The 24,811-nt window shown below is 43.4% G+C and overlaps 1 protein-coding gene across 1 annotated transcript in view; it reads left to right on the plus strand.

Moving 5' to 3' along the window:
• Nucleotides 1–24,811, plus strand: part of DMC1 (DNA meiotic recombinase 1) — a 179,680-nt gene that overhangs the window by 150,051 nt on the left and 4,818 nt on the right. Inside the window, exons 11-13 of the mRNA XM_075320887.1 lie at nt 1,647–1,761; nt 15,618–15,678; nt 23,897–24,013. Of these exons, the coding sequence (XP_075177002.1) occupies nt 1,647–1,761; nt 15,618–15,678; nt 23,897–24,013 (293 nt within the window). The remainder of the gene's footprint in view (nt 1–1,646; nt 1,762–15,617; nt 15,679–23,896; nt 24,014–24,811) is intronic.

Here is a 24,811-nt window from a genome sequence, read left to right on the forward strand (position 1 = left end):
TGTTTCCTGGGAACTACTTTATAATAGTGTGTTATTGGGTGTCTATTGCACACTTCTTTTTATACTGTACCTACACTGACATTTGCACTTGCACATTTTTTCCATAATGTGCAGAGTGCATAGAACATCTTCTGTGTACATATAATATATTGTACTGGACTAGCACAAATTTGTTAAACCTACGGTTGATCACCTTGTCTTGAGCTCTCATTACCTTTATATTTGTACCGGTTGGACCTGGGTCATTGATTTTTTTGTCATCTTACGGTATCATATGAGAACGCTTTGCTTCACCCATAGGCGACAACGCTATTATAGAATTTGATGCTTAGGTTAACATAATCTCTTATATTCCCCTACCTACCGGTTTCACTTTTGAGAGGTTCCCTTTGAGTATATTATTTGCTATTATTTTCTCATTAAGGGTTCTGACTTTGAAATGTATGCCTATTTGGCTTTTTTAACTGTTTTTAATGTGCAATTCAAATGTGTCCCACATTACCAGTGTGTTTGGTAGTGCGGTCTTTATGCCTTTCAATAAAGATTTTTTGTACCTATTTAATATTTGTTTTTGGTGATCCCTATTTTTGGTATACTTCTTCTCCTGTTCATTAAGTACGTTTGGTATACCAGGAGATCCCATAGGGTGGTGCCCTTCCTCCCCCAGCTTGTTTCACATACTCCGATGTCGACACCCACGCCGGATGTGCGTCACTTTCGATTTGACCCCACCGACATCGCAGCTGCGATGTCGTAGTGTGCAAAGTACCCCTTAGGATATGTGCACACCTTAAGTATTTGCTTAGTTTTTGTCATGTTTTTTTCAGCAATAGTTTTGTCACAGAAACTCAAGGATATTCTAGCACCAACAAAGTGAATGGGATTTCTGGAGTCTAATGCACATAATACTTATTTTTTTCTTGCAGATTTGGAACAGTTTTAAATTAGCAGCATGTCAGTTCTTTCAGCGGTTTTCACCTATTCTAATGAATGGGGGAAACGCATGCAAAATAATGTGTCTAAAATGCGCCTATTTTATGCTGCTTTTTTTCTGCCTACGCTTCAGTATTTGCAGCAAAAATCTCTACAGCAATTAGTTAACGTGTGTACATAACCTTACAGTATTTTCCTGCCACAATGTATGAATTTGAGACCATGTATTGCCAATGGTCACCATTGTGCAGCATTAACTTTTGACACTTTAGAGATAGCAGAAGTGGTATGATATCTTGTGAATATTTTACTGCTAATGTTTGAAAAAAATATGGTAATTATGTATAATGTATATAAAGACTATATTAACATCAACAATGTTCAAGCTAGGATTAGAGTACCTAACTATTCATACTCACTATACTCATAACGAGTATTGTCTAGTACTTGCGTATTCATTCCAAATAGCATATGCAATGCAAGTCAATGGGGAAATTCGCAATGTAACGAGTAACCTGAATTCCGCACTACTCGCACGAATAGTACGGCATTCGGGTTACTCGTTACTTTGCAAGGTTTTCCCTATTGACTTGCATTGCACACACTATTTGGAATGAATACGCAAGTATTAGACAGTACTCGTTATGAGTATCATAAGTACGAATAGTTAGCTACTCGCTTAACTCTAGCTATGATTCTTTTCTTATCGTCAGATTATTGATTCTATAATGGCTCTCTTCCGAGTGGATTTTAGTGGACGCGGAGAGTTGGCTGAAAGACAGCAGAAACTAGCTCAGATGTTGTCTAGGCTCCAGAAAATTTCAGAAGGTGAGAGTTTCTTAAATTAAAAGAAAAAAAAAGTTGGTTCTATATTAGTCAGTTGAAAAAAAGATTGATTGTAGTAGGAATCTATATATATAATTGCCTTATTCTGTCTGTCTGTCTGTCTGTCATGCTCCGAAATTGTGTCCTTACGGTGACACAAAGCTGATTGGCCGCTGGGCTCGCCATGGCCCCGCCCCCCCACACGGATTGGCCTCTCGCCCCGGCTCTCTGCAGGCCCCGCCCCCCTCACGCAATCCACGCTCGCTCTGGCCCAACTGACACGGAGCCCCGATTCCCAGGTGAGTACACACACACATCAGATCACACTCACTCTCACACTCACTCTCACACACACCTCACACATCACAACATGCTGGGATATCGCTTGCTTCTACACCGGCTCCGTCAGGATACCGGCAGCGCCACACATAACCTTGCGATGCTGGGATCTTCACGGAGGCCGTGAAAGCTGGTAACCATTATACACATCGGGTAACTAAGGTCCCTTAGTTACCCGATGTGTATCATAGTTACCAGTGTACACCGGCTCACACTCACTCTCACACACACCTCACACACACATCACATCGCATCCACACATCAAGGTCCTGCAGCTGCGGAAAATACAGACACATAACAGCACACACACACACACACATACACACACAAATCAGATCACACTCACACACACCTCACACATCACATCGCATCCACATACTCACAACATCCTGGGATATCGCTTGCTTCTCGGCCTCGATACTGTGCTGTTGTGATCTTCCAGGACCTGCGGGAGGATCACATGGCCAGAAGCATGTGATATCCCCGGATGTTGTGAGTATAAGCGCGTATGTGCGATATCGTCAGTGTCTGTGTGTGTGAGTGGATGCGATCGGGTGTGTGTGAGTGGATGCGATCGGGTGTGTGTGAGTGGATGCGATCGGGTGTGTGTGAGTGGATGCGATCGGGTGTGTGTGAGTGGATGCGATCGGGTGTGTGTGAGTGGATGCGATCGGGTGTGTGTGAGTGGATGCGATCGGGTGTGTGAGTGTCGGCAGAGGAGCACGGCGTGCTGGAGGAGGCTGGGAGCAGAGAGGCTGATCATGGGGAAGGCTGGGAGGAGAGAGGCTGATGCTGGGGGAGGCTGGGAGGGGGAGGCTGGGACGAGGGAGGCTGATGCTGGTGGAAGCTGATGCTGGGGGAGGCTGATGCTGGGGGAGGCTGGAAGGAGAGAGGCTAATGCTGGTGGAGGCTGATGCTTGGGGAGGCTGATGCTGGGGGAGACTGGGAGGGGAAGGCTGATGCTGAGGGAGGCTGGGAGGAAGGAGGCTGGGAGGAGAGAGGCTGATCCTGGGGAAGGCTGGGAACGGGAGGCTGATGCTGAGGGAGGCTGGGAGGGGAAAGCTGATGCTGGGGAAGGCTGGGAGGACGGAGGCTGGGAGGAGAGAGGCTGATCCTGGGGAAGGCTGGGAACGGGAGGCTGATGCTGGGGAAGGCTGATGCTGAGGGAGGCTGGGAGGGGAAAGCTGATGCTGGGGAAGGCTGGGAGGACGGAGGCTGGGAGGAGAGAGGCTGATCCTGGGGAAGGCTGGGAGAGGGAGGCTGATGCTGGAGGAGGCTGGAAGGAGAGAGGCTAATGCTGGTGGAGGCTGATGCTTGGGGAGGCTGATGCTGGGGGAGACTGGGAGGGGAAGGCTGATGCTGAGGGAGGCTGGGAGGAAGGAGGCTGGGAGGAGAGAGGCTGATCCTGGGGAAGGCTGGGAACGGGAGGCTGATGCTGAGGGAGGCTGATGCTGAGGGAGGCTGGGAGGGGAAAGCTGATGCTGGGGAAGGCTGGGAGGAAGGAGGCTGGGAGGAGAGAGGCTGATCCTGGGGAAGGCTAGGAACGGGAGGCTGATGCTGGGGAAGGCTGATGCTGAGGGAGGCTGGGAGGGGAAAGCTGATGCTGGGGAAGGCTGGGAGGACGGAGGCTGGGAGGAGAGAGGCTGATCCTGGGGAAGGCTGGGAGAGGGAGGCTGATGCTGGAGGAGGCTGGAAGGAGAGAGGCTGATGCTGGCGGAGGCTGATGCTGGGGAGGCTGGGAGAGGGAGGCTGATGCTGAAGGAGGCTGGGAGGAGGGAGGCTGGGAGAGGTAGGCTGAGAGAAGAGAGGCTGATGCACACACACACACACACACACACACACACACACACACGCGCACTGCACAACACACCACACACACACACACACACACTGGGAACCACAAACAACTGCCCTAAACAGACACCCACACACACAGACAACGCTGCACACACACAACACCCAACACACAAACACCGCGGCACACACAAATATACGCACATACCGCACAACACACACATTGCACAAAACATACCTCCCCCCAAAACACACCACACACACACAAACCGCGCAACACACACACAACGCTACAGACACACAGCGCTCCACAAACAACGCAACACACGCAACACACATACAACACCGCTCTCACCCCCCGTCACACCCAGACAACACCCAGAACATGTACAGCGCCTACACAAACACTTGGTAACTACAGACAACAACATCTCTCTCTCTCTATATATATATATATATATATATATATATATATATATATATATATATATATATATATAACAAAAATCATACATGAACTACACAATACGTAAATTCTAGAATACCCGATGCGTAGAATCGGGCCACCTTCTAGTAATATAATAATCTTGCAGATATAAAATGATACCTGTATAATGACTAACAAATTTAAAATAAGTGATGTTACAAACCAAGCTTCTGAGGTGACTTAAGTCTCTTCATCAGTTATGCTATACTAAAAAATATCTGAAAAAACAGACACACATAAACACTCGCTTCCTTCAGATGTCAATTACATCCGAAGGAGGGAACAATTCAGTTGCCACTGTTTGGACGCAGGAATCACTTGACATAATGTCACGCCAGCCCCAGGAAAGGAAGCGCTAAAACCACTGGAACAGCATCAGCACCGGGGGTCGTATAGATATTATTGTTTTTCAATGGGGTAACATTGCTTGAGTAGGGTTTAGCTGAATAGAGGACAATCCTATTAATTAGTTTAGATAAGTAATGTAAAAGTGTTATTGTCCCAAAATGAATATAAAATCAGAGATCGGATGACCTTTTTCCTAAATTATTAACAGTATATTATCTTACTTTAAAACACAGCAATCACTTCAATTAGCATCTTGCCAAATGCTTTGTGCATTTGTATACAGGATTTATGAGCAAATCCTCAATCCCCACCGTATTACAGCTACATTTTGTGTACATTAAAGAGAACCTGTCATCAAGACTTTATACCCCAAAATAATGTCTTGCATGTAAAGGCGCTTTCATGCTGACTAAATCCTTACCTTTCTGATAGAAATCCATTTTGCTGTTTTAGAGAAATCCATAGTTGAAATTGACAGCTGAAAGCTGGATATCAGCTTTGGGGCCAAATCCTGACTGATGGCAGTACATTCTTCACAGTCTAATCAGTGCTTGGAGTATATCACAATTTCTATAAGCCAATATAGCAAAGTGTTTACTCCAGTCTGTTGGCATAAAACAAATTAAAAAGTTACAAAACAGATGGACAAAAATGGGGTGGGGCTAGATGTGAGAATATTTGCCAACTAATTCATTACCAGATATGGCATACTAACACTGCCATGTATAACAAATGTAGTTTATACATCTTCCAAGAGAAATTTCTTCCGCAATCCAGAAGTTTGGTGATGAACATTGCTCTTACCAGCATGATGGAGACTATGTCACAAGACAGAAGTGATAATTAAGTGGATCAGTGAACAAATCTTTGAAACTATTGGGCTATGACCAGGAAACTTCCTAGATTTGCATCCCATTGAGTCAATCGTCAAAAAGCAGTTGCACAAGCAAAACACAGACCTTTGTGATGATGAGAACCCGGGTGTAATGAGACACCAAACCACTAGGTGTCACCAGGTACACTAGTGGAGTGGATCTGAAGGGTTTGTACAGTAGGTGTCGATAGACACACCAATGAGGGGCAGCTAAACAAGCCAGGGGTTAAAAGCCAGGAGATAATGTAAATGACAAAAGGAGTGAGCAGAGCCGGAGTCAGAGGATGAGCCGGGGTCCATAAACAGAGCGGTCACGTAAGTACAAGGGAACGTGCAGAGCCGGAGTCAGGGGAGGAGCCAAGGTCAGGGAGTCAGCGAATCAAGTCAGTAGGTAAGGAGACGGTAGGTGAACAGCGGAACAAGGTAGCGGGACAAGATCAGGTCAGACACTTATGGGAACCAGAAACGTGCACGGCAAAACAGGAGCTATCACTGGCGGCGTTCTGGGTGAAACAGCTCCCAGATAAAGTGGAGCAATTGCCTGGAACGATGCTCCAAAGAACTGACCCCTCCTACACCACACAGGACTCAACCAGGAACTGGGGAAAAATATGAAGCCAGCATAGGCTCTGCAGGAGAGTAGAGCACCGCTGAGCATAATCATGACACATTGTGATAAATTCCAAGCACTGATTAAATAAGACTGCATTATCATCAGTCAGAATTTGGCCCAGAAGCTGATATCCAGCTGCCAGAGTGAAGGGCTAAAGTCTTGAAAAATAAGGGTCAACACTAGAGATGGGCAAACCCGCAGATGTTTGGGTTCAACAGGTCCAGGTGGACTTTTAAAAAACCTCTGGTTCGCTACCGGACTTGAACCTAAACATCTACACGAACCCCATATAAGTCTATGGGGACCCAAACAAACATTGTGCTGTAAAATGGTGTAAGGTTCTGGGTTTTCCATAGAACTTGTGTATGCTTGCCCTCGTCTTGCCCTTGAACTTCCTGTCTGCCCTGTTTATAAGTCCCGGTCCAGGAACTACTCCTTGCCTGAGTATTTTGTGCTAGCTGGCTCTTGAGAAACCCTTGGCTCGCTTCTGGACTCTTGCTGTCGCTTGTAGTTCTGTGTTCTGCTCATTTTTGCTCACCTGCTTGCAGTTTTTGTTGTCCCCGCTACAATTTCGATACCCAGGGATAATAAAGCCTACAGGTGGGGGTTGGTATTCTCAGACTGGTGAGGCCCATGGTTATTTGACCCCCCCAGCCTAAAAATAGCAGCCTGCAGCCAACCAGAATTGTCGCATCCATTAGATGTGACAATTTAGGCACTTTACACAGCACATCACGATTGCCCTGGTGTGGTAGCAATCAAGGTAATTGTAAGGGGTTAATAACAGCTCACAGCTGCCACTGAGCCCTAGATTAGTAATGTAAGGTGTCTATGAGACCTCCCCATTACTAATACTGTAAGTAAAAAGAAATAAACACAAACACTCAAAAATCCTTTATTTGAAATAAAATACAAAAAAAAAAAAATCACCCCTTTTTTCAAATTTATTAGCCCCAAACACTCAGTTCTAATGTATTCTACACGAGGTCCCGCAACGATCCTGGCTCTGCTACATACTGAAATTGCAGTGCACTGGCACATTACAGAATATGACCGCACATTGCGGTTTCAGGCTGACTGAGTCACAGCTGTGAGCATTGATGATATCAGTTGACCTCATTGAACTCAGTGACCTCACAAATTTTTGCACCAAATCTGCATCTTCTGGCAAAAAAAAACGCATCACAATGTGATGCGGTTTTGATGCGATATTGATGTTTTTTTGCCCAAAGAAGCAGATTTGGTGCAGGAATTTGGTGTATAATTTTCAGCACCAAATCTGCACCTCCTTGCAAAAAAATGCCCAAAAATGGTTTTGATGCCAGTTTTCTGACAGGGGATGCAAATTTGGTGTTGAAATGCACCAGATTTCTGCACCAAATTTGCATCTCCTGGTGGAAAACCACACCAAAACAGCTCAACACTGTAAATATGGAGTCTTTGCATAAACTTGATGTATTTGTCAATAAAAGTTTTCAAACTTATGAAATGTTTATAATTGTGCGTCAGTAACCATAGAAAAACCTAACTAAAAGATCTTAAAATACCAACATTTTTCAATCTTACATTTTTGACCACAACTGCAATTTCATATGGCACCTGAAGGCTATGTGCCCACGCTACAGGATTTACCGCGGATTTGCCGCGGATTTTGCCGCGGATTTACCGCGGATTTGCCGAAAATCTGCAGCAGCAGCACTTCCAAGCCATTTCAATGGCATTTTGGAAATGCTGTGCCCATGCTGCGGATTTTTCCGCGGCGGATTTGCCGCGGATTTTGATCCGGAAAAATCTGCAGCATGTCAATTGTTTGGTGCAGATTTTGTGCGGATTTTTGGTTTTGAATGGGGGGAAAAAAAAAAATAAAATCCGCGGTAAATTCGCGGCAAATCCGCGGGTGCGGATTTGCCGCGAAAGTCGCGGATTTTCAGGCAAAAAAATCCGCAGGGACATTCTAGCGTGGGCACATAGCCGAATGAGTTTATTCTGCAGCTCACTCTTTAACGCCTTCACACTGGAGCCTGTTATCACCTTCATGATCAGGCCATTTTTTCAAATTGTGACCAGTGTATTGCAGTAATAACTCTGGAACGCTTCAACGGTTCCCGGTGATTCTGAAATTGTTTTTTCGTATCAAATTGTACTTCACGATAGGGTTAAATTTTAAGACAATATTTTTTTGTGTTTATTTGTGAAAATATCAGAAATTTGACGGAAATTTAGTACAATACAACGTAATATTGTAGTTCCATATTAGCCCGAAAAATCAATTGAACTACTTATGCACCAAGAATGACAAAAGTATTTTAGGAGTGATACCTTCCTAGGCTATCGAGAAAAATTATATTAGCAAGCTTTCAGAGCACAAAGGCTCCTTCTTCAGACAAAATTACAGATTTGTAATTTTACCTGAAGAAGGAACCTTTGTGCCCCGAAAACCTGCTAATTTAATTTTTCTGGTTAGCCTATGAAGTTAATGCTCCTAAAATACTTCTGCCATTCATAGGGCATGAGTGGTTCAACAAAAATGTAGAAAATTTTGCAATTTTCAGATTTTTAATTTTTATGTCTTTAAACCTGGGTTATGTCACAAAATAATTAGTAAATAACAGGTGCCACATGTTTACTATACATCAGCACAATTTTTGAAGCATCATGTTTTTTGTTAGGAATTTAGAAGGGTTCAAATTTTATCAGCAATTTCTCATTTTTCCAAAGTGACACTATTCTAAAAACGGCACCGCTCAAAGTGCTCAAAAACCACATAAAATAAGATTATTAACCCTTTAGATGCTTCACAGGAACCAAAGCAATGTGGAAGAAAAAAATGGAAATGTTACTTTAGCCTCAAATTTTGCATTTTCACAAGAGTAAAGGTACTGTCACACATAACGAGATCGCTAACGAGATCGCAGCTGAGTCACCGTTTTGGTGACATAGTAGCGATCCCATTAGTGATCTCGTTATGTGTGACACCTACCAGCGAACAGGCCCCTGCTGTGAGATCGCTAGTCATTGCTGAATGGTCCAGGTCATTTTCTTCAAAGGCGATGTCCGGCTGGGCAGGACACATCGCTGTGTTTGACACTGTGTGACAGGATCACAGTGACTGCTGAGATCGTTATACAGGTCGCTACTGCGACCTGTATTGTTCCTGCATCGCTGGTAAGATCTGACTGTGTGACATCTCACCTGCGACCTCCCAGCGACTTACCTGCGATCCCTATCAGGTCGCATAGTTTTCGGGATCGCTGGTAAGTCGTTGTGTGTGACTGGGCCTTAACAGGAGAAAATGCACTGTACAATTTGTTGTGCAATTTCTCCTGAGGATACCGATACCCCATATGTGGTGGAAATCTACTATTTGGGTGCATGGCAGGGCTTTGAAGGGAAGAAGCGCCAATTGACTTTTTGAACGCAAAATTGGCTCGAATCATTAGCAGGTACCAATTGTGTTTCGAAAGCCCCTGATGTACCTAAAAAGTGGAACCCCCCCCACAAGTGACACCATTTTGTAAACTAGGCACCGATTGGAGAGGAGAGGGAGCGCGATCCCTCTCCCAATCCCCTAAGTGCTGTGATCTTTATTGATCGCGGAATTTAGGGGGTTAAACAGGCCTTGTCCCAGGCTGTGAAAACAGGGGCTCAGCTTTTGGGAAATCCAAGTACCCAGTGGCGATCATGGCACGCACAACTCCTGTTTTCCTGCGATCGCCATGGCGTACCTTTACTTCATTAATTGGGAACTACTTCCCTTCCATTACATATAGCTATGTCAATGGTCATGAAGGGGTTAAAGAGAACCTGTCATGTTTTTTTTTTTTATTTTTTTTTATATTAAACTGCCCCCAATGTGTGTTAAATGATGCAATGTGCATCACTAACATAGTTTAAAAAAATCATGTATTTCTCTTAAAAAAAAGGCTCTATCTGCTTAAGTGAATGCAGTACATACCTTAGCTTTTAGTTGAATACACTACTGGTCCTTCATCTCTTCTCTGCTGACCTCTATCCCTTACCGAAATAGAATCCCATACACACAAAAAATGTTATCCAGAGATGAAGATTGTTGCAAATCAAATATATTTATTTTATTGTGGCATATCCATAAACCAACGTTTCAGCGTAATGCTTTTTTCAAGGTTTATCTGTGTATAAAATAAAATATTCCCATAAATACATGATCATAGAGATATCTTTCTCATACAAATACTATGTTTATAATATTAAGTATAAAGAAAAATAAAGACATGCCAATAAGATACATAATTATGATAAGTTTATACTAAACAAGAAAACGACAGTGAGAGTCAAAGGACGAATACCTAAGGATATGGTCACAAAGCTCAGGTGAGTAATCAAAGGAGAAAATCCTTGTTGTAATCTGTCGTACTGGACTAGGGAAAATCCCTTGTATATGACTGCAGGAAGAAACAAACATTTAGTATATAGATATATTAATCCTTTTAATCATCTAATATCAGGCATGCAATTGTTCATACATGAATCAACTAAAGGGTCCTGACCAGTGGCCACTATGAAATCCACAGAAGTATACGGTAACTCCTGGAAAAGATAACAAACCAAACAAACTACTCATCGCCCATACCTGTGATGAATCATGCGGACCACGTCGCGCCCCGGAATGTTGTAATTCCGTCTGAGACGGAAGGCTTTTTAAATCCGGCGCTGCTACCACATCATTGCTCTATCGCGCATGCGTGAATAATATCGGAGAATTCCGAAAACATCCGAAGGCCGAGAGAATGAAGAACGGAGTAACGCAAGCGTGAATACGTCATTACTGCATCACGCATGCGCACATGATTCCGGAAAATCTCGAAGATAGCCGAAGGCCAAAAGGAATGAAGAACATAATGAAGCATGCGTGTACTAACTATACAAGATGCATACGTCCCAGGAAACCATGAGAAACAACAAGAATTACGAAAAAAAATATATGATATTAAAGCGCATGCGTGAACTAATGTACTAAAAAGTCTGTAACAGTAAGTAAATAATAAAATTTCTTACCGGATCAAGAGACCTACAATTCAGAGATATAGAAAAAATAAAAATATGCAAAATATATTATAAGTGATCACTATATCTGAAAAAACTGCAGTCATATACATCCTAGATAGAATAGATAAACACTATATGTAAGTATGAAAATTAAGAAAAATTTGCAAAGGGAAAAATTCAAATAATGAAAAAATATATACCGTATGTATATGCACGTATACACACATATATGTATATACATACATACCTAATTAAATATGTAAATATACAATTACACATCATGTGGTGAGCCATCACGTGATCAGAAGAATTTTTAAGTTGGTTTTATTTTAACCCCTTCATGACCGGGCGATTTTTCGCTTTCCGTTTTTTTTTTCACCATTCTTCTGAGAGACGTAACTTGTTTAATTAATTTCAGTCAATATGGTCATGTGAGGGCTCATTTTTTTGCGGAACGAGCTGTACTTTTAAATGAAACCATAAGATTTACCATATAGTGTACTGGAAAACGGCAAAAAAATTCCAAATGCAGAAAAATTGCAAAACAAGTGCGATAACACTATTGTTTTTGAGATATTTTATTCACTGTGTTCACTATATGGTAAAACTTATGTGTGGGTGTGTGGGTGTGATGCATTTGTTGAATATTTAATTAAATGTCCGTGCGGTCTCGGATATGTTGGGGAGACCACTCAGCATATCCGAGACCGCATTTCATAATACAAGTCGACCATCAGATGCAAGAAGACCATGTTACCCATTCCTTTTTATTTTTTGAATCAGGGACATTCGGTTGCACAGTTACGATTCCAGGTACTGGAACAGGTTGATGTACCACGTCGTGCGGGTAACAGGATGAAATTATTGAAAAACCAAGAGGCATATTGGATATATACCTTACAGACATTAGAGTCAGGGGGCATGAATAGAGAATATAAGATATTCTATGAGTGATGGGGTCTGGTTATAGATGTTTATTAATTAAAATAAAACCAGCTAAAAAATTCTTCTGATCACATGATGGATCACAACATGATGTGTAATTGTATATTTACATATCTAATTAGGTATGTATGTATATACATATATGTATGTATATACCTGCATCATGTATGTGTATATACATATATATTTTTTCATTATTGAAATTTTTCCCTTAGCAAATTTTTCTTAATTTTCATACTCACATATAGTGTTTATCTATTCTATCTAGGATGTAGTATGACTGCAGTTTTTTCAGATATAGTGATCACTTATGATATATTTTGCATTACAGTCTCTTGTGTCATGTTACTGACTTATATATTTTTAATTTTTATTTTTTCTTTATCTATGAATTGTAGGTCTCTTGATACAGTAAGAAATTTTATTATTTACTTACTGTTACAGACTTTTTAGTACATTAGTTCACGCATGCGCTATAATATCATATATTTTCTATAATTCTTGTTGTTTCTCGTGGTTTCCTGGGACGTACCCATCTTGTAAAGTTAGTACACGCATGCGTCATTATGTTCTTCATTCCCTTGGCATTCGGCTATCTTCGGGATTTTCCGGAATCATGTGCGCATGCGTGATGGAGTAATGACGTAGTCACGCTTGTGTTACTCTGTTCTTCATTCTCTCGGCCTTTGGCTGTTTTTGGAGTTCTCCAATATTACTCATGCATGCGCGATAGAGCAATGACGTGGTAGCAGCACCGGATTTAAAAAGCCTTGCGTCTTAGACGGAATTACAACATTTCGGGGTGCGACGTGGTCCGCATGATTCATCACAGGTATAGGCGATGAGTAGTTTGTTTGGTTCGTTATCGTTTCCAGTAGTTATACTTCTGTGGATTTCATAGTGACCACTGGTCAGGACCCTTTAGTTGATTCATATATGAACAATTGCATGCCTGATATTAGATGATTAAAAGGATTAATATATCTATATACTAAGGCCATGTGCGCACATTGCGTTTTTTTCCTGCGTTTTGGCTGTGTTTACAAATGCACTGTGTCATTGACAAAATGCATGCGTTCTGATTCCCCAGCAAAGTCTATGAGAATCATGCAAAATCTGTGCGCACGATGCTTTTTGAAACGCAGCGTTTTGATTGTCAAAAATTTGTCAAAATCTCTGCATTTGAAGAAGCAACATGTCAATTGTTTTTGCCATTTTGGCAGCGTTCTACACGCATTGAAATTAATGAGTTGTAGAAAAACACTGCCAAAATGTTAAGCAGTGCGTTTGCATTGCATTATTGTTGCGATCCGCATGTTTTTTTAACATAACAAAGGCAGGTCTTTCGTCTTTCTCTCTCTGTCAGTCGGTCTGTTGGTCGGTCTCTCTCTCTATGTCTCTCTCTGTCCATGTCGGTCTCTCCCTCCCACCCCCTCTCTCAGACTCACCGATCCATGATCACTGGCGTGGCGCTGCACGGCGTTCACACTGGCTTCTCCTCTTTTGAAAATGCCGGCCGCTCATTAATCCATCTCGTACTCCCTGCTTCCCCCGCCCACCGGCGCCTATGATTGGTTGCAGTCAGACACGCCTCCTCGCTGAGTGATAGCTGTCTCACTGCAACCAATCACAGCTGCCGGTGGGCATGTCTATATCGAGCAGTGTAGAAAAAAAAAATAATTGAAAAAAAAAAACGATGTGCGGTCCCCACAATTTGGATACCAGCCAGGGTAAAGCCACACGGCTGAAGGCTGGTATTCTCAGGAAGGGGAGCTCCACGTTATGGGGAGCCCCCCAGCCTAACAATATCAGCCAGCAGCCGCCCGGAATTGCCGCATCCATTAGATGCGATAGTTCCGGAACTTTACCCGGCTCATCCCGAATTGCCCTGGTGCAGTGGCAAACGGGGTAATAAGGAGTTAATGGCAGCAGCCCATAGCTGCCACTAAGTCCTAGGTTAATCATGGCAGGCGTCTCGCCGAGATACCTTCCATGATTAACCTGTAAGTTAAGAAAATAAACACACATCCAAAAAATCCTTTATTTGGAATGAAAGACAAAAAAACACCCTCTTTCACCACTTTATTAACCCCTCAAAAACAACTCCAGGTCCGACGTAATCCACGCAAGGTCACACGACGCTTTCAGCTCTGCTACATCGGAAGCTGTCAGGAGCGGCAGTAGAACACCGCCGCTCCTGTGAGCTCCATGGAGCAACTGAAGTGAGTCGCGTGATCAGCTGTGCTGTCACTTAGGTTACTCGCGGCCACCGCTCTCAGGTGGAGGACTGCAGCTGTGGCCACGAGTAACCTGAAGGCACAGCTGATCGCGCGGCTCACTGCAGTCACTCAGGGGATTTGCGATCACAGGTGAGTCCTTCACGTGTGACCGCAATCAAGCTGCGGCACGCACAGAGCCGCGTGATCACAATGAAGTCGGGTGAAGTTCATCCGAGTTCATTCTGATCGTGCGGCACTGTCTCGCAGCCAGCCATGCGCTTTTTGACAGTGCGGTCCCACTCGGCTCTGCTGCAAGTCTATGGGGATGCTGCAGCGCTGAGTGGGACTGCACTGTCAAAAATGTGCGTTCTGGATGCTTTTCGCACTCTGTCTATGGCAGAGCAAGCATCCAGAACGCATGAATTCTCCAGGAATGTGCGCACGTTGCGTTCTACCAAATGCGTCTCAGGAACGCAGCTTTTTCGGCTGCATTCTGAGACGCACAGGTAGTGACTTACATGCTACAGAATAGTATGCAACGTGCGCACATGGCCTAAAAGTTTGTTTCTTCCTGCAGTCATATACAAGGGATTTTCCCTTGTCCAGTACGACAGATTACAACAAGGATTTTCTCCTTTGATTACTCACCTGAGCTTTGTGACCATATCCTTAGGTATTCGTCCTTTGACTCTCACTGTCGTTTTCTTGTTTAGTATAAACTTATCATAATTATGTATCTTATTGGCATGTCTTTATTTTTCTTTATACTTACTATGTTTATAATATTATTTGTATGAGAAAGATATCTCTATGATCATGTATTTATGGGAATATTTTATTTTATACACAGATAAACCTTGAAAATTACGCTGAAACGTTGGTTTATGGATATGCCACAATAAAATATATTTGATTTGCAACAATCTTCATCTCTGAATAACATTTTTTGTGTGTATGGGATTCTATTTCTGATTATTCTATTTTCCCACACACACGCCCTCAATATATTTGGCAAACACAAGATAATCTTGGTGACTCCATATATTTGGCAAACACAAGATAATCTTGGTGACTCCATTACAGTCACATGGACGTGACATCACCACGGGTCCTACACCACCACTTCTCCAATGCTGAGCTCTACTTTACTACCTCAGTGCACATAATTTTATTTATGTACATGACTTTTGTAATTGTGCCATTTTATTTCTTTAGAGTATAATGTTGCTGTATTTATTACAAATCAAATGACTGCTGATCCAGGAGCAACAATGACGTGAGTTATAAGTTTGCATGGTAGAAATAACAAATTTTATGGTCACATCACATTGATGTGATATATATTACATCATATCGTACGGCATTCCCTCCGATCAGCTATTATTTGCTCTACTGGCCACCAGATGTAAACACATGTAATAAAGCTGCAAGACAGCTCATATTCAACAAGATTAGGAGGCCCTGCCAGATGCTGCAGAACTGCTCACATTGATTGGAGCTGCGCTTTGCTGCTCTTTTCCATATGCTTATATTTGGCATCTTACAGAGCAAATAACTATTGATGAGCGAGCACTACCATGCTCAGGTGCTCGGTACTTCTACAGTTGGACGCTCGGATGGGCTTGACTCGTGTACCGAGTATAATGGAAGTCAATGGGAAAATCAAGCATTTTTCCTGAAAATCTTCTGGAAAATTGCTTGAGTACCCCATTAACTTTCATTATACTCGGTACACGAGTCAAGCCCGTCCGAGCGTCCGACTGCTCGTTACGAGTATTTAACACCCTGGGGTCGAGGGGATTTTCACTCAACTCGTCGCCGGCCCGGGGGTTGCAGATGCTCTGCGTCATCACGGGCTGGCCTGGCCCGGTTTTGTGACTCCAAGGCGTACAGGAGGGAAGGAAGGCGGTGGACGGGAGGAAGGATGTAGGATGGGGGTAGTGACCATGAGGAAAGTCTTTTTAGATTGTGACGCCACCTGTGGTTCGCGGCCAGAGGTGGGCCGCCGCTGCGGGTGCTGCTCTCCGGGGCTCATGGTCAAGGTCGCAGCCATGGTGTCGCTCCCCACAGACGGAGCGGGGTTACCCCAGGGAGGACCACTGAGGATGGACGGGGGTGGTGGTAGTCCCCGTTTGCGCCGCAGTGCTGGTCGAGAGGCAGAGACAGGGGCTGCGGTTCCAGGTCTTTTACTCACTGGTAGTTCAGGCGCTGCCCCAGAGTAACGGTCTGCCACGATGGGCTCCAGCCGATCCCGAATCCATGGAAGGTCAGGTCCGGTGTGTCAGCCCATGGGGCCTTCCTTTTTGATGCGCTAAGTATCAGATGCCCGTGGCGTGAAGCACTTGGGGATCCCGGTGTCAGTAAAGTGTCCCATACTGTATGCTGATCGCGCGGTTCAGTCGTGGGGCTGATCAAAGAACTCAGCCCCAGATCCTATATGCTATTTGGCTCCAGGAATAGTGGGACAGGTCCAGTGACTTTTCTAGCCTGTTCCTGTGACCTTTGCAGAGTTGGTAGACAACTTGAAGTATGCATGCCCTAGGGTTCTGTACCCCGACAGCACCGGTCCGGTGGAAGCAGCCTCCTGCTTCTCCCCAGCGACCGTGTTGTAACGCCTTGGCCCACACAGCTGCCTCGCGGCACGTCTGTTCTGCTCGGCGTCTGTAGCTGTTCTTGTCTCTGAAGTTGTGTTATATGTTGGAAGCTGTTGCCCAACCGCTGCCACCGGCGGGTTCACTACTCAGGTCAACCTGCTTTTCCCATTGTGTGCTCCCAACTCCCCCTGGTGGTTGCTTCTCCCTTACCCTGAGTCCCGGTTCCAGTGGATTGGGAGCCCCTAATTGCGGTGGCGTCCTGTAAACCCAGCCGCTGTGGTGACCCCCTTCTGTGACCCGACCCTGGCCCAATCTTCATTGGGAAGGGCAACCCACTGTAAATGTATGCCAACCTTCCTTGGACCCGGGATAAGTACTACACCCTAAAGGAGGTGCAGTACCCTGTGGCGCCTGAAGCCTCAGGAGCGCTACAAGTATGAAGCACGGTAGTGCTCGCTCATCACTATAACCTATCAGTGGGAATGCTGGGTGTCAGCCCCCAACTGATCTCATATTGATGACTTATCCTACCAATAGTTCATTAATGTGATATGACTGGACAACCACTTTAGACCTTTCATTTCCAAGGATTTAAGACATGGCAAAAAGAAAAAAAATGTTTAAAGTAATCTTTGCATGTGGCTGTTTAGAGGCATTTAATTTGAGGAGAATTGATTTGCAGCAAATCAAATTTCCCGTTAAAATCCGCACAATTTGGCAGATTCAAATCTTGTTAAATCCACCCATTTTTATTCACATGTCTAAAAAAATTGTAAACAATGCTGGAAGACAAAGAAGCGCAAAAATAGGGTCTTATCCGGAGGACATGTGAGAGTCAAAGCACTTGAGAGGCTCACCTTAGGGGGTTGTGAGAGTCACAGCCAACTGTATAAGCCTATGTGCACAGCTGCTGCAGCCCCATGTGGAAGCAGAGGATAGGCGATGAACAGACAGGTGTAGTGCCATGCCAATGTGAGGAAAGACGATCCAAGGTAATATGACTGTAATTTATTTCTACGTGTTTCGTAGAGGTCCCTCTCTCCTTTAGGAAAAAAAAAATCACATACAGTTGAAACCAGAAGTTTACATACACTATCTAAAGACACATCTACATGTTTTTCTCACTTTCTGACATGAAATCGGAATAAACCTTTCCTGTTTTAAGTCAATTAGGAACCAAAATTATTTATATTTGCGAAATGCCAGAATAATGAGAGAGAATACTTTAAGGCATTTTTAATTCTTTCTGAAAAGTCAAAAGTTTCCATACACTTAGGGGCACTTTGCACACTACGATATCGCAAGCCGATGCTGCGATGCCGTGCGTGATAGTCCCAGCCCCCGTTGCAGCTGCGATATAATGGTGATAGCTGCCGTAGCGAACATTATCTCTACGGCAGCTTCACATGCCAATAGAAGCGGAGGGGCGGAGATGAGCGGGACGTAAACATCCTACCCACCTCCTTCCTTCCGTATAGCCGGCGTGAGCCGCAGGACGCAGGTCGGAGATGTTCCTCGCTCCTGCGGCTTCACACACAGCGATATGTGCTGCCGCAGGAACGAGGAACAACATCGTAACATCGGTATTTCCCAATTAATGGAAATGGCCGACGCTACACCAATGATACGATGACGACGCTTTTGCGCTCGTTAATCGTATCATAAAGGATTTACACACTACGATGTATGTGCGTCACTTTCGATTTGACCCCACCGACATCGAAGCTGCGATGTCGTAGTGTGCAAAGTGCCCCTAAGAGTACTATGCCTTTAAACAATATGGAACAGCCCATATGATGAGGTCATGTCTTTGGAAGCTTCTGATAGGTTTATTAGCAACATCTGAGTTAATTAGAGACACACCTGTAGATGTATTGTAATACACACCTGAAACACACGGCTTCTTTTTTTTCCACTTTTTTTTACTTTTCAAAAAAATTACAATTCATAAATTTAGTTGAACTCTCTTTTGCATAAATAACCAACTTTTAAATAGTGGCAATAGCAGTGTAATATGTGATAAAATTGCAATTTTTGTGCAAAAATTGGGTGTAAAATGAAGATGATAAATTCCCCCATTGAGTATATTTCTCCAGGCACTCACAACTATCTGTAAATACATGGGCTGCATATGTGCCATTACATGAACTGAACTGATTGTCCATCAGGAGTATATGTAGAAGATAAAGTGCCTGCTCCAGGATTAATAAGAAAAATGCTAAATACAGTAATATGAAATAGTTTGGGCACCCCTATTAATGTTAACCTTTTTTATTTATAACAATTTCGGTTTTTGCAACAGCTATTTCAGTTTCATATATCTAATAACTGATGGACTGAGTAATATTTCTGGATTGAAATGAGGTTTATTGTACTAATAGAAAATGTGCAATCCGCATTAAAACAAAATTTGACCGGTGCAAAAGTATGGACACCTCAACATAAAAGTGATATTAATATTTTGTAGATCCTCCTTTTGCAAAAATCACAGCCTCTAGTCGTTTCCTGTAGCTTTTAATGAGTTCCTGGATCCTGGATGAAGGTATATTTGACCATTCCTGTTTACAAAACAATTCCAGTTCAGTTAAGTTTGATGGTCGCCGAGCATGGACAGCACGCTTCAAATCATCCCACAGATGTTCAATGATATTCAGGTCTGGGGACTGGGATGGCCATTCCAGAACATTGTAATTGTTCCTCTGCATGAATGCCTGAGTAGATTTGGAGCGGTGTTTTGGATCATTATCTTGCTGAAATATCCATCTCTTTGCGTAACTTCAACTTCGTCACTGATTCTTGCACATTATTGTCAAGAATCTGCTGATACTGAGTTGAATCCATGCGATCCTTAACTTTAACAGGATTCCCGGTGCCGGCATTGGCCACACAGCCCCAAAGCATGATGGAACCTCCACCAAATTTTACTGTGGGTAGCAAGTGCTTTTCTTGGAATGCTGTGTTTTTTTGCCTCTATGCATAACGCCTTTTTGTATGACAAAACAAAGATTGAGTTGTTTGATCAGTCCACAGGACCTTCTTCCAAAATGTAACTGGCTTGTCCAAATGTGCTTTTGCATACCTCAGGAGACTCTGTTTGTGGCGTGCTTGCAGAAACGGCTTCTTTCGCATCACTCTCCCATACAGCTTCGCCTTGTGCAACGCGCGCTGTATTGTTGACCGATGCACATTGACACCATCTGCAGCAAGATGATGCTGCAGGTCTTTGGAGGTGGTCTGTGGATTGTCCTTGACTGTTCTCACCATTCTTCTTCTCTGCCTTTCTGATATTTTTCTTGGCCTGCCACTTCTAGGCTTAACAAGAACTGTAGCTGTGTTCTTCCATTTTCTTACTATGTTCCTCACAGTGGAAACTGACAGTTTAAATCTCTGAGACAACTTTTTGTATCCTTCCCCTGAACAACTATGTTGAATAATCTTTGTTTTCAGATCATTTGAGAGTTGTTTTGGAGGAGCCCATGATGCCACTCTTCATAGGAGATTCAAATAGGAGAGCAACTTGCAAGTGGCCACCTTAAATACCTTTTCTCATGATTGGATACACCTGCCTATGAAGTTCAAAGCTCAGTGAGGTTACAAAACCAATTTAGTGCTTTAGTAAGTCAGTAAAAAGTAGTTAGGAGTGTTCAAATCAAGAAATTGATAAGGGTGCCCATACTTAGGCACCTGTCAATTTTTGTTTAAATGCAGATTGCACATTTTCTTTTAGTACAATAAACCTTATTTCAATCCAGAAATATTACTCAGTCCATCAGTTATTAGATATATGAAACTGAAATAGCTGTTGCAAAAACCCAAATGGTTATAAAGAAAAAAGATTAATTTAACATTAATAGGGGTGCCCAAACTTTTTCATATGACTGTACATACTCAAATGATTCAGTTGGAAAAGATGCTAATACACTTTCAGTTTTGGCTCCTGGGCCTTAGTTATTCTTAAGCCAGCGTCACACGCGTTGATATATCATTTGATCGCATTAGCGATCGCACCCGCCCCGGTCGTTTGTACGTCACGGGCAATTAGTTGCCCATGGCGCACAAAGTCGGTAACCCCCTGTCACACGTACTTTCCTCCTGGACGACGTCGCTGTGGGCGGCGAACATCCACCTCCTGAAGGGGGAGGGACGTTCGGCGTCACAGCGTCATCACACAGCGGCCGGCCAATAGAAGCGGAGGGGCGGAGATGAGCAGGACCTAACATCCCGCTCACCTCCTTCATTCCACATTGCCGGCGGGACACAGGTAAGCTGTGTTCATCGTTCCCGGGGTGTCACACGGAGCGATGTGTGCTGCCCCGGGAACGATGAACAACCGGCGCACAGAAGAAGAAACGACTTTTTGAAAATGAGCGACGTATCAACGAGCAACGATAAGGTGAGTATTTTTGCTTGTTCACAGTCGCTCGTAGTTGTGACACGCTACAATATATCAAACGACGGAATCCGTGACCCCGACGACATATATCGCCCGATATATCGTTTCGTGTGACGCCGGCTTAAGCCCATTTGAAATCTTCTGTGTACAATCCCCCCACACTATGTATAATATGTACACAATATCCTATAGAACAGTGGTCCCCAACCTATCTTACCTTGCGAGCCACATTCAGCTTCGAGAGTTGGTCAAGAGCCACATCCAGTGCTCTCCTCCCCACACACAGTACAGAACCAAGAGTCTCCCATTAATGATATAATGACAACTAAGCTCTCCTCACAGAAATCACGTAGAGACTCCATTCCTTATAGGCAGTGTACTTACATCCAGGGGTTCCCACTTCACCATTATTTGGTATTTTCACTATCACAATATTCAGGCACGCCTCTAGCTGGCTGTATCATCCGATCTCCTGCTTACCATATTTATAGCCCTCTGCCAGTATATCTGCACCCAGATCTGCTTTTGTGTTTTATTTTGAGCCACTCAAAAAAGTTACCATCTACTTGACCTTCTCTTCACAACTGATTACTACCTCTGGTGCGATATGCAAAAAGCTGGCAGACAGCTGCTTGCCAAACACATCATGAGCCTGTGAGCCACAGGTTGGGAACGCTTTCTATAAAACATTATGCAACAGTAAAAACCATGTTTATGTCCTGAATGGAAATAACAGTAAGGCCGGAGTCACACTTGCAAGTGACTCGCATCGCATCACCCGGCACGGCCGCACACTCATGACAAGAGCGGGTGGGCTGCATGTATTTCTATACAGCTGAGATGCTCATGTCCGGAGAACATCAGGCCGTGCCGATGCGAGACTCGTGCAAGTTACTAGCAAGTGTGACTTTGGCCTAAGACTGTGCAATTTGGTCCGATGTTGGTGTTGAATGCACAGACTAGCCGCAGCTCTCCTGACCCGAGCGTGAAAACTTTATATATTTCTATGTGGCTCTAACGCTTGGGTCGGGACACGCATGGCCAGTCCGTCCATTTCGGTCCTACATTGGACCGAATTGTACAGATGTGTGACAGACTTATTTAAATACAAAAGAAAAAGCGCAAATGAGAGGCACCCATGGATACGATTGTTGGTATTAAAATATACATCTGCTCACCTTTTTAGGTTGTGCGCCCCCGCACAACCCCAGTGAAGCGTGTATGGACAGGGATTCCTCCTCTGTTTCTATTGCTGTAAGCGCGCTTGCTGAATCCAGGTATGGTGTCGCCTCTGGCTCCTAGTATCCACCGGCACCATGGATCTCAGAATTTCTGTGCAATCATCTGTCCTCCAGCTGGATTTTCTGATTAGAACTTGGCAGGTCCTTAGCAGCTACTACCGAATTTCCCGTTAAGGAGTGTGCATATATGAAAGATATTTTCGGACTGTTACATGATATACCTGATGAAAGCAACAGTGGATTGCTGAAACGCGTAGTATTAACAGGAGCTCAGCAATAAATGTTTATTCATTTAAAACTACTGGCAAATGGTTCAATAAGCGTTAAAACAGACCGAAATATCTTTCATATCTGACAGACTTAAGCCCGCTTTACACGCTACAATATATCTTATGATGTGTCGGCGGGGTCACGTCGTAAGTGACGCACATCCGGCATTGTAAGGTACATTGTAGTGTGTGACAGGTACGTGCGATTGAACGTTAAAACGTTCATCGCATGTACGTCGTTCAATTCCTAAAAATTGAACGTCAGATTGTTCATCGTACCCGGGGTAGCACATATCGCAGTGTGTGACACCCCGTGAACGATGAACAGATCTTACCTGCGTCCTGCGGCTCCCAGCCAGCAATGCGGAAGAAAGGAGGTGGGTGGGATTTTTACGTCCCGCTCATCTCCGCCTCTCCGCTTCTATTGGCCGGCTGCTGCGTGACATCGAAGTGACGCCTAACGTCGCTCCCACTCCAGGAAGTGGACGTTCGCCGCCCACATCGAGGTCGTATAGACGGGTAAGTACGTGTTTCATAGTTTCATAGTTTTTAAGGTTGAAGGGAGACTCTAAGTCCATCTAGTTCAACCCGTAGCCTAACATGTTGATCCAGAGGAAGGCAAAAAAACCCCAATGTGTCAAATAAGCTCCAATGGGGAAAAAAATTCCTTCCTGACTCCACATACGGCAATCAGACTAGTTCCCTGGATCAACACCCTGTCATAAAATCCAATATACATAACTGGTAATATTATATTTTTCAATTAATGCAATCAGGCTCTACTTAAATTTTACTTGTGAATCCCCCGTGTGACGGGGGTTAATCGTTTGTGCGGCACATTCAACAAATTGAACGTGCCGCACATACGATGGAGGCGGTTACGATCGCATACGATATCGTATGCGAAATCGTAACATGTAAAGCAGACTTTGTCACATTTGTTTGATATATAAAAGGTTTGCTCATATTTAGACTTCAAAAGCTTGTTTTGCTCTAGTTTTCAAGCAGATCCCAAAAAGCCAATTGGAGGCCATATACTTGCACATGCTTCAACAACAAGAATCAGCTTAAGAAAAGGAAGAGGAGAGCTGCGTATTGCTAAAATTTATGACAGGTGATATTCAAACATGTTCACGTAGCTTTTTTATATTCATATACCTTAATGGCGCATATAAACCTAAGAATATATTCACACATCTATGTAACATATCCATGTGCTGTTGATAAATTTGAATTAAAAACACGTGACCTTTCAGGGATCTTTTTATTAGCTTGGGAACACACACAATTATTCAATGAAAAAAAAACCAAGTACAGATGCAACACGGAGGACACCTGAGAAAAAACAGACTGTTACTCATGGATGGTAAAATTCACTATGAGTATTTGCTGAGTTTTCGATGTTGCAGATTTCATGCAGCATTTCCCCACGATTATATAATTTAAGTTACGTTTTTTTACATGCGTTTTTGTTGCCTTTCATTTAGCTGCGTTTTTTGTCTCTTTTTCGTAGGTCGTTTAAAAAAAATCCCTTTTTATTGAAAGTTTGTATCTGCTGAGCTACCCAACTTTATATAAATTTTATTAACAAAGTCATGTGTGGATTAAATTCGTTTTTACCACGTTCCCACTGTAGAAGTACACTAAAAACACGTGTTCATTTCCGCAGTATTAAATAACAACACTGTGGGCATGAGATGTACATACAGTCATGGCTGAAGGTATTGGCACCCTTGAATTGTTAAAAAAAAATGAAGTATTTCTCCCACAAAATTATTGCAATTACTTATGTGTTGTTACACACGTTTATTTCCTTTGTGTGAATTGGAACAACACAAAATAAAAACAACAGAGAAAAGAAAGGCAACGTGGACATAATTTCACACAGATCCCCAAAACTGGGCCATACAAA

This window comes from Anomaloglossus baeobatrachus, chromosome 8 (assembly GCF_048569485.1).
Source record: "Anomaloglossus baeobatrachus isolate aAnoBae1 chromosome 8, aAnoBae1.hap1, whole genome shotgun sequence".
In the NCBI taxonomy this organism is placed as follows: domain Eukaryota; kingdom Metazoa; phylum Chordata; class Amphibia; order Anura; family Aromobatidae; genus Anomaloglossus; species Anomaloglossus baeobatrachus.